This window comes from Rosa rugosa, chromosome 4 (assembly GCF_958449725.1).
Source record: "Rosa rugosa chromosome 4, drRosRugo1.1, whole genome shotgun sequence".
Classification (NCBI taxonomy): Eukaryota; Viridiplantae; Streptophyta; class Magnoliopsida; order Rosales; family Rosaceae; genus Rosa; species Rosa rugosa.
In genome coordinates, this window is record NC_084823.1 from 11,673,724 (window position 1) to 11,684,538 (window position 10,815).

The 10,815-nt window shown below is 38.6% G+C and overlaps 2 protein-coding genes across 2 annotated transcripts; both read left to right on the forward strand.

Annotated features, from left to right (window-relative positions):
• The first annotated feature begins 4,640 nt into the window (after positions 1–4,640).
• Positions 4,641–7,803, forward strand: LOC133745889 (pentatricopeptide repeat-containing protein At4g14850-like). Its single transcript, XM_062174050.1, has 2 exons — positions 4,641–4,839; positions 5,122–7,803. The coding sequence occupies exons 1-2, from the start codon at positions 4,741–4,743 to the stop codon at positions 7,321–7,323; spliced, it is 2,301 nt and encodes a 766-aa protein (XP_062030034.1). The 5' UTR covers positions 4,641–4,740; the 3' UTR covers positions 7,324–7,803.
• Positions 7,804–8,318: 515 nt separating this feature from the next.
• Positions 8,319–10,586, forward strand: LOC133745890 (hexose carrier protein HEX6-like). Its single transcript, XM_062174051.1, has 3 exons — positions 8,319–8,540; positions 8,670–8,992; positions 9,175–10,586. The coding sequence occupies exons 1-3, from the start codon at positions 8,411–8,413 to the stop codon at positions 10,240–10,242; spliced, it is 1,521 nt and encodes a 506-aa protein (XP_062030035.1). The 5' UTR covers positions 8,319–8,410; the 3' UTR covers positions 10,243–10,586.
• Positions 10,587–10,815: the final 229 nt, after the last annotated feature.

Consider the following 10,815-nt stretch of genomic DNA (forward strand, 5'->3'; position numbering starts at 1 on the left):
ATCCACACCCATAGGGTGTGTTTGGAGTCTAGTATGAATGAAAGCCTTCTAATCACGCTATGCGCCTGTGGGAAAGAAAAAAAAACATTTTTTATTTTGTCAAAATAGCAAGGTGATGGATTCTTAGGACATGTATTTCATAGTTTAGTACTCTAGTGGGTAATTTTAAGATCCCTTATTTTTAAGAGGAAATGGTAAAAAAATGTCACTTAGATGATAGTTTAGGTTATATAAAATACCTTATGATAATTTAGGTTACATCTTACAAACTTAACACTAAGATTAACAGTAATTACGAATTCAGAGTTTCACAATTTTAAAAAACTAAAACCGCTTCAAATTTTCACTTTTCCAAATTCTCCCCTCCTCAGACAACTACACCGGTGCAGACCATCGCCGACGGCTACTTTTCCTCCACTATGGACGGAGACTCCAACAACTCGAAACCCCTAATTCTAAGGTTCGTACAAACTTATTTGGGCGATTTTTTTTTGGCAACCTGAACCGGCTCTTCTAGGCTATCCTCCTACTCACTCAAGGTAACCTTATGCTCCTTTTATTGTGTTTTCACTTTGATTAAATTGATTATGATACATTGAGAAAGGGTTTGGTTTTCTTCTTCGTTTTGCCTATTTTAATTCTGCATAAGATATGTTTATTTGACTTGAGGTCATGCTTTGTTTAACATGGAATTGCACGATTCTGAAATGGAATCCTTCGATTTGATTGTTGGTTTGTTGAATATTTGTGGCTTTTCTGTTTAGGTTCTATGCTTTGATAAAATGGATGTGATGCTGTTTTATCTTGGTGATACTATTGTATGTTGGTGTTATATGCTTTGCTAAAGTAGATGTGATGGTGCTGAGGTCAAATATATGCTTAATAAGTTCATAGATCATTGGCCAAGTCACTAGCCAAGTCTGGCCAGTGACCTCACTGGCCATTAAGGTACCTGGCCAGTGACCTCACTGGCCATGTCACTAGCCATGACACTGCTGTTAGGCAAATAGCTACCCTCAAGTATAAGGGGACAAGTAATAGTATAGGGATTTAAGAAAGGTTGTCGAACCCACGAGGATTGGATTCATTTCCCTAGCTAGGGTGTTAACCTAAGGAGAGCTAGAATATGCAAATGTACAATTATAAACCTAAATTCACAAGAAAATCTAGGCTCATGGTGAGTATGTGCATTGTGGTGGTAGTGAAATTGTTTGTTGGATAGAGCGGTGAACCAAATTAAAATAAATGCTCAAATATAAACTAAACTAGTAAAATAATGGATGAAGTTAGGGGTTGGATTGTCTACCACTAACCTCCCTTGCAAGTGTTGAAGTTCAAATACAAGTGATGCTATTCTAATTTCCCAATTACCCTCTTTGCATCCGGATAAGACTACAAAGGCTTAAACTCCTTTAATGTTATCAATTCCAACCGGATAAGTCTAGAATTAACTACCTAAGAACAATTCATATTACCGGTTAAGTCTCAATTCATTGTTCCTAGATGCATAAAGCTTTGAGTTTAGGTAATCATGCAAGCAAACCAATCCTAGATCTAGGTGATTTTAACTCACAACCTTCACATGCATATAGAGGATGCTATCATGCTATCAATGCTCAAGGTTAACTACTCCCTAAACATTTTTTCATGAGATGACAAACACAACACATTCAAATTAGTTAAGTTTGAATAAATGCGTTCACTTCTTGAATTAGCATATGAAGATGAAAATCACAAATAATATCAAATGTAAATTAAAACAACAATTCATACAAGTTTGGCTAGGGCTTTCAACCCTAGCCCCAACAAAGTAACTATTCACTCATAGTCATACAAATTGGCATCAAATCTATAAAGTAAATCGAGGTAAATTAAAGAGTTAAGGGAAGAAAGAACTAGTTGAAGCTTGACAAATCAATGGGTAGCTTCTCCTTCATTTTTCTCCTTCAATGCTCCTTGAATCCTCCTTGATGGTGGAATGGATGGATGATGAACTTATTGATGGTGATGATGAATGGAATGGTGATGAAGATATGATGCTCCTTTTGGCTAACTTTGAGTGGTAGTGATGGAGTTTATGGTGGTGGAAGATGGTAGTTGTGGTGGTGATGATGGAGGAGATGGAGTAGATTGGGTATTGTGAGTTTGGATTTTGGGAGGTGGATATGGAGGTTTTATGAAGGAGATGAACAGAGAAAGAAGATGTAATGAGGTGGAATGGTTGATGTTGAAAGTGAGAAGAGAATGTGTTTATATAGGGAAGAAAAAGAAGAGTGAAATAAAAATAATGAAAGTGGAGTATGGAAGTGGTTTGTAAAATATGGAAAAGATGGAGTAATGATGAAATGAAAGCAAAGCATGAAAGTGCATAAATATGGAAGTGATGATGATATATTAAAGAGAATGGAGTAGAAAAATATATCCAAGGAAAAAGAGAAAAACATCTAGCTTTCTTCATGTGGGTGGGAATATGTTGAGCTGTTTTTTCGGTCACTTTCTGTCCCTTTATTCCTTCAATTATTTCTCCTCCAAGTATTCATCATGGGCCTCCAATTTCTTCATATCAAATGTTCCTCTATGAGTGTAGATCATCCTGTTAAAATTTCAGAGCTTTTGGAGTAATAGTTGGGCCGGAAACGCTACTGGACTCCTTACAGGTCTAGTTTTCCAGTTTTGCTTCTGCAGAAAATTGGACTGATTGTTTGAAGGTCTTCCACTTCTATCTGGCTCTTGCACTCTTCATAAGAAATGTTTCTTAGGATGTCTAGAATGGATCTGGAGAGTTTCAGCTCATATGAAGTTCATTTGGTCAGGCAGGCGCTCCTTCTTCCTTGATAGCTCACTTTCTCCTAGCCGGAGTAGGAAAATGTATAGCTCACTTTTTCTTCTCCATTATTTCCTAACATGATAAGAAAAATAAATATATATAAATAAACACAAAGATTAAGTAAAGTACAAGATTAGGAAAATAATGAAATTGGATTAGTCAACATTAAATTGGACTTTTAGAACATGTAATTTTCATGTTTTAGGGCACAAATATGTATATGAATTATGATCCAACAACTGCCCATGTCAGTAGCCAATGAAAGTAAATGGCCATGTCATTGTCATTGTCATTAACATGTAAATGACCATGTAATTATCAAAATCACTGATGATCTTCTTATTTTCTTAATTTTTTACATGATTATTTACAAACTGAAGAAATGGACTGGCTAAAAAGTAGGGTTGTGTATTTAAGCCCGAAAACCCGGAAACTCGGACCGGCCTAGGAAGGCCCGACCCGTACGGTTCGGGCCCATTTTTTTTTTCATCAAAATGGCTCGGATCGGGCCTTGATATGCAAAAAAAGGGTTCGGGCCCGGGCCTCGAGTTTTAGAAATGAAAAGGCCCATTAGGCCCGTTGTACAAAAAATAGACAGATGTTTATATATCATTGGCCATATGGTAAGGCTCAAAACCCTTATCATGGGGTCGAACTCACTGGATTAGTCAATTAGGGTCTTCATTCTGCAGCTCCAAAGGGTCCCCCATATTGGCTCTTCACTCTTCGCTTTTCATTTCTTCAGTCTTCAGCTGCCTCCATCATATCTGACTTTCGTCCACCGAGATTGCGTTGCTCTCTCTTTCCAGCTCGCCGAGACTGCGATGCTCTCTCTCCCCTGCTCGCCGAGACTGCGCTGCTCTCTCTCTGATTGCCGAGACCAAATTGGAAGGAGGAAGAGGACAAGCTCTGCTTCTAGGAGGCATTAGGTACGTCATATGTGTTTATCACGCAAGTACCCAACAACCATTGATCCTACTTGGGCATGTTTTAGATTCCAACTTTGATTTAGATTCATGAATCATGACTTTGGGGAGTCGAATTGATTGTTGTTCATTTATGATTGTTTGACACTTTGACTGATGAATCATTGGTTAATTCTTGTATCAAATTGGAATTGAAATTCATGATTATATATCAAACTGCATCTGTACCATTAGCATTCATTTTAATTCCTATATATAATTATAGCTTATTTGTGGTTTTCTGACTCTCTCTCTCTTCGTTTATTTCTTGGAAGCTTCAAAAGCCTTTGCCTTCGAACTGGTGGCTCTAGGGGTGTCTGAGGAACGGGGTTGTGATTGTCTGGTGTTCTTCTTCAAATGGAGTTGTGATTGTCTGAGAAACAGGTTTTTGGGCCCCGAAAGGAAACTGGTCGGTCCCTATTGGTGTCAAAACAGGCTTTGGGCCCGAACTCTATTAATGATTTCATTTTTGATAAAAAAAATATAAAAAATAAAAACAAAAACTAGCCTCGCGTACGAGTACAAAAAGGATTATGGATTCATGATTGATAAAATTATGCATCTTTTTTCTCTACACCTCTAAATCTCTAATGGGAATTGTTGTAAATAGTTGATTGTTTATGAGCATTCTTGTAAAAAGGTTGTTTGTTGTAAATATTATTTTAATTTCAACATCCCATTCTCTCATTTTCATCTCCTTCCTCCAACTCTCTCAGACTCTCACTTTTAGGTTTTGGACTTTTGGGAACAAGAAATATAAAATAAAATAAATTAAATTATAATTGGAGGGCTAGTAGTGTAATTTGCTTACATCCTAGCCTCCTATGACTGCAGCGGTTGGCATGGTCCCTTCCCTCCACAAATTCGTCTGAAACAGATAGAGGAGTGGATAAATACTACTCCACCCCAAGTTCCCCAGGATGCCATCTCTCTAGAGGATTGTTTTACATGATTATGGCTTCTCTACCTTCAGTTGCTGTTAGTGGCAATATCAAGCTTGACCAAGACTTCAGAAAACACCCCACAAGTTTTATTTCTTCCGAAAAGGTATTATTCTAGTCCTAGTCCTTCTTTCCTTTCACTTCCGTACAACTAATTCTGCACTGCTGTTGGTTTGCATGTCTTGTTAAAGATACTATCTTCAGTTTGTTTCATCGAATCTCGATATTGGGTACTTCTTTATAGCTGAACCAGTGCAGTATTTGCTGTTTTTTCAAACCATGAAAACTAGTCATAACAGTTGTTGCTGTGTGAACAGTAGAAGAACAGCTTTCAATTCCAATAGTTACATCCATGAAACTAATTTAGAATCTGTTTTTGGTATCTCAGAGTGGAATTGCAAACGTGTCTTATCAGAAAAGTCAGACCATCGCAAATTCGGATGGAAGTTCAGAACCCAGGTCTCTGGACTTCCGAGAAGCTCTTGTGATGATTAGAGAGGGTTCCAAGGTTGAGTCCTCTTACTATGTCCCTCTCTTGCAAGAATGTATAGACAGGAATTCTGCTTCCGATGCACAAGTTTTGCATGGCCACATCATTAAGACAGGATGCCACCAAGATTTGTTTGTCACAACTTTCCTTGTCAATGTTTATGCAAAGTGTAGAATCATGGAAAATGCTCGTAAAGTTTTTGACAAATTGCCTAGAAGAAATGTTGTTTCGTGGACAGCTTTGATGTCGGGTTATGTTCACAATTCGCAGCCAGAACTTGCCATTCGGGTTTTCCTAGAAATGTTGGAGGCTGGGGCTTATCCTACCAATTACACTCTAGGAATTGTTTTGAATGCTTCTTCTACCTTGTACTCGATTGAGTTAGGAAAGCAATTGCATGCCTACAGTATCAAATACCAGATTGACTTTGATACTAGTATTGGAAACTCTCTTTGCAGTTTATACTCCAAATGTGGAAACTTGGAATCTGCTTTTAAAGCATTTAAGAAAATTAAGGAAAAGAATGTGATCTCTTGGACTTCAGCTATATCTGCTTGTGGTGATAATGGTGATGCTTCAAAGGGTTTGGCATTTTTCACTGAAATGCTTTCGGAGGGAATCGAGCCTAATGAGTACACCCTGACCAGTGCCTTGAGCTTGTGTTGTACAATGCTGTCTTTGGGTGCAGGGATACAGATCCATTCCTTAATCATTAAACTTGGCTATGAGTTGAACCTTCCAGTGAGAAATGCTATCATGTATTTGTACCTCAAATGTGGCATGATAAATGAGGCTAGAAAGTTGTTTAATGGAATGGAAGCTATGAGCTTGATTACATGGAATGCAATGATTGCAGGCCATGCCCAAATTATTGATCTTGCAGAAGATGATCTTTCAGCATACCAAAGTGGAACTGAAGCGCTTAACATTTTCTTGAAATTGAATCGCTCTGGGGTAAAACCTGATTTATTCACCTTGTCAAGTATCTTAACTGTATGTAGTAGTATGGTGGCTTTAGAACAGGGAGAACAGGTTCATGCTCAGAGCATTAAAAGCGGGTTTCTCTCAGATATTGTAGTAGCGACTGCGCTAGTCAATATGTACAATAAATGTGGAAGCATTGAGAAAGCAAGTAAAGCTTTCATAGAGATGTCTACAAGAACGTTGATATCGTGGACTAGTATGATTGCAGGTTTTGCACAGCATGGCCGGACTCAACAAGCACTGCAGCTCTTTGAGGATATGAGAATTGCAGGAGTTAGACCAAATCAGGTAACTTTTGTGAGTGTTTTATCAGCTTGTAGCCATGCTGGAATGGTCAATGAAGCACTTGGTTACTTTGAGTCCATGAAAAAGGACTACAGGATCAAACCTGTGATGGACCATTATGCCTGCTTGATTGATATGTTCGTGAGGTTGGGTAGGTTAGATGAAGCCTTTGGTCTTGTCAAGAAAATGGATTTTGAACCGAATGAATTTATATGGTCAACCTTGGTTGCAGGTTGTAGAACTCATGGGAATTTAGACAGGGGATTTTATGCTGCTGAACAGTTGCTCAAGCTCAAACCAAAAGATACAGAGACTTATGTCATGTTGTTGAACATGTACATCTCTGCAGAAAGATGGAAGGATGTATCTAGGGTGAGAAAAATGATGAAAGAGGAGAAGCTTGGGAAGCTAGAGGAGTGGAGCTGGATTACCATTAAAGACAAGGTTCATTCATTCAAACCCAATGATAAATCTCATCCTCAAAGTGAAGATGTTCAAAAATACGTTGAAAGTTTGATTGATCAAGTCAAGAGTCTTGGATACAAGGCAGTAGAAAGTTTGGAATTAACTGATGAAGACGCAGAAACGACTTTATTCTCTTCTACATCTTTCCACAGTGAAAAGTTGGCAATTGCTTTTGGATTGTTGAACATGCCAAATGCTGCGCCAATTCGGGTCATCAAGAATATCAGTATGTGCAGGGATTGCCATAATTTTGTTAAGTTCGTATCATTACTGACTTCTAGGGAAATAATCATTCGAGATAGCAAGCGCCTTCACAAGTTTGTGAATGGAAAATGTTCATGTGGGGATTCTGGAGCTCTTCTTTGATAATTTTCGGCAGCAAAAAGTGGGACAGATCAAGTCCTGGATTCTTCCATATGTTGCTTTGTGAGATGTTTAATTCGGTCCAGAGAAAAATATCGAAAAATTCATGTTATTTCTTATCCTTCATTTGGTTTGGAGGACCTCCATCAATACTATGTTCTTATAGTCAGTCCAGTCTCAGTGACTACTATACAGCAGGTTGTAAGATCGAGCTGCTGCTTCTAGCTAGAGTTCCTGTGATATTTTCTCACAATCAAGATCCTACTTGGTAATTGCGACGCACTTTGAAACAAGTATATATGGTGTCCCTCACCCTTGGTCACATTCACCAAATTGTATAAAGTGGTGAATGAGGCCGACAGATGTATGAGTTTATTTTTGTTGCTAGAATGAGGCAGGATTAATTAGACCACAGCATACCATTTTGATTAAAGAAGCAATTGAATGTGCAGATGGGCAAAAAATCTGCAATAATTAATGTCATTGTATAAGGTTCATTCTATAGAGTATTTTTTTTGGCCATTTAGCTTTCTTTCTTCTTTTCATTTTCTGAACAGAAAATTACTAATTAAGGCCCTTTATGTAATCATCTTGCTTCGATTTTTTCCTTTTCTTTCCTACTTGACCATGGTGAGCAATATATAGGAGAAAGGAGGCAGCAGAGAGAAAGGAACACAAATGTATGAAGAACAATAATTAGAAAAAGAGAAATATTCCATCACATTTACAACATCAGCATAGAAACTATATAAGTTTTACACGAAGTTCGTTAGGCAACCACAAACGCTATAAAGATTATTGGTTGGTAAACCAGTACGTGAAAGTTTAATTTGACTAGTCACTGCACATTGTTTACTATTCTATCTTATTTTGTTTCATTGAATAATCTTGGACTAACTCTGGTGTCATGGTCCAACGAAATCCAAAACTGAGTGATTACTCAGTTTGAATATTCCACGCTGAGGACAAGAAGATAAATGATCATGTTCAGCAGTCAAGGAAGACTGCTCTTGATATTCGCAGTACCAATAAACTCTTATCTTAATTACCACTCTATTTTCTTGTGCCTCAGCTTGGTAGAAGAGTAGCCATGGCAGCCGGGTTAGCGATAACAAGTGAATACAGGCATTACAATGGCAAGTTGACCCTGATTGTGGTAATATCTTGCATGGTTGCTGCCATGGGAGGTATCATTTTCGGCTATGATATTGGAATTTCAGGTCAGTCAGCTTAGCTTTCTTCTAAAAATTAGTACACATTTACACTGTGATACTGAAAAATGAGCTAGTTCTTTTAACAAGTTCATCAACTTAAGTACTTAAATATGCAAGTGATCATGATTCATGAAGGTGGAGTGACTTCAATGGAACCGTTTCTGAAGAAATTCTTCCCAGAGGTTTACAGAAAGATGAAAGAAGACGCGAAAGTCAGCAACTACTGCAAATTTGATAGCCATCTTTTAACCACGTTTACATCCTCTCTCTACATAGCTGGCCTTGTAGCTTCCTTCTTTGCCTCTTCTATAACCGGAGCATTTGGCCGCAAGCCTTCGATCCTGGTAGCTGGTGCCTCATTCCTTGCTGGTTCGGCTCTAGGTGGCGCAGCTGTTAACTTGTTCATGCTAATATCTGGTCGCATCTTGCTTGGTATTGGAGTTGGCTTTGGAAACCAGGTAGCACACTCAAATATGGACGCATGTTATGTTGTCAGACTGCTAAACAAGTGCTCAGCTAATTAGCCATAGTTCAGTTTGACGGGTTGGCAACATAACATGACACATTGTCCGGCGTTTGTTACTTTAGGCTTGAAAAAAACATTATTTTTATGTGTTCCCACAATCAAACTCCATTGCAGGCAGTCCCACTTTATCTCTCAGAAATGGCACCACCAACATTCAGAGGAGCAATCAACATAGGCTTCCAATTATGTGTTGGCATTGGAGTACTATCAGCTAACCTCATCAACTTTGGCACTGAAAAGATCAGAAGCGGTTGGGGTTGGCGAATCTCCCTAGCCATGGCAGCAGTTCCAGCTGCATTACTAACACTAGGTGCTCTTTTCCTACCAGAAACACCAAACAGCTTAATCCAACGCACAAATGACCACGAAAGGGCCAAGCTGATGCTACAACGTACACGAGGAATGGTGGATGTGCAAGCGGAACTGGATGATCTCATCGAAGCAAGTAACAAATCAAAAACAATCGATCACCCTTTCAGGAAAATTGTACAAAGAAAGTATAGGCCTCAACTTGTTATGGCATTAGCTATACCATTCTTTCAACAGCTGACTGGAATAAACGTCATCTCTTTCTATGCTCCAATCCTCTTTCGGACACTTGGTTTAAGTGAAAGCATGTCACTTTTGTCTGCAGTCATTAGCACAGGAGTGGTGGGTACTGCAGCAACCTTCCTATCAATGCTTATGGTGGACAAACTAGGACGAAGAGCTTTGTTCCAAATAGGGGGTATTCAGATGTTTTTGTCCCAAATCATAGTAGGCAGCATTATGGCAGCTAAGCTTGGTGACGTTGGTGGCTTGAGCAAAGTATATTCATATTTGGTGCTGTTCTTCGTATGTATATATGTAGCTGGGTTTGCGTGGTCATGGGGGCCCTTAGGATGGTTGATTCCGAGTGAAATTTTTCCGTTGGAGATTCGATCAGCTGGACAAAGTATTACAGTGGCAGTGAACTTTCTATTCACTTTTGGTATTGCTCAGACATTTCTTTCTATGCTTTGCTGCTTCAAGTCTGGTATCTTCTTTTTCTTTGGAGGATGGGTGATGGTAATGACTGCATTTGTGTACTTCTTGTTGCCTGAGACTACAAATATTCCTATTGAGAAAATGGATGAAGTGTGGGGAGAGCATTGGTTTTGGAAGAGGATTGTGGGTGAAGTGAGGGAGGACATTAAGCTGTAAAGATTAAGGTTAGTGTTGTAGTATACATGAATCATATTGTAGTATATATGAGTCATAGTATAAATGTCTATATCATGTATAAATAGGCACTTGAGTGTATAGATAAGGTACTTGAGTGTATAATATAGGTATAGAGACTTGTGTGACAAGCTTTATGCCAAAGGGCAACAAGCATGGCAGATTTCATCATTGAATGCAAGTATGTGGAGCTGCAGCCCTCAATCAACAAGAGAAGATTGTTACCAAATTGAGTTTCTCTTAGAGCTTTCACACTAGCTATGTATTCCTATAAATACACTCCTTTGTGAGAAGAATAACACACATGAATCTCCATTCTCTCTGAATTATTACTCTCTCTATATTTCTGTCAATTTATGCTTGTCCTCAAACACGTTATCAGCACGAAATTGCTCTAGAATTAGAATCGAAATTGTCAAAATAGAGGAAGTTCATAATCCGATCAAAGCCATTTTTCCAAACCTACAAAAAACCTCCAAACCCTAGCACATATCAAAGCCCTTGATCCAAGAAGCCCAGAACCGGTTTCAGAACCGCCAGAACCGGCCGGAAACC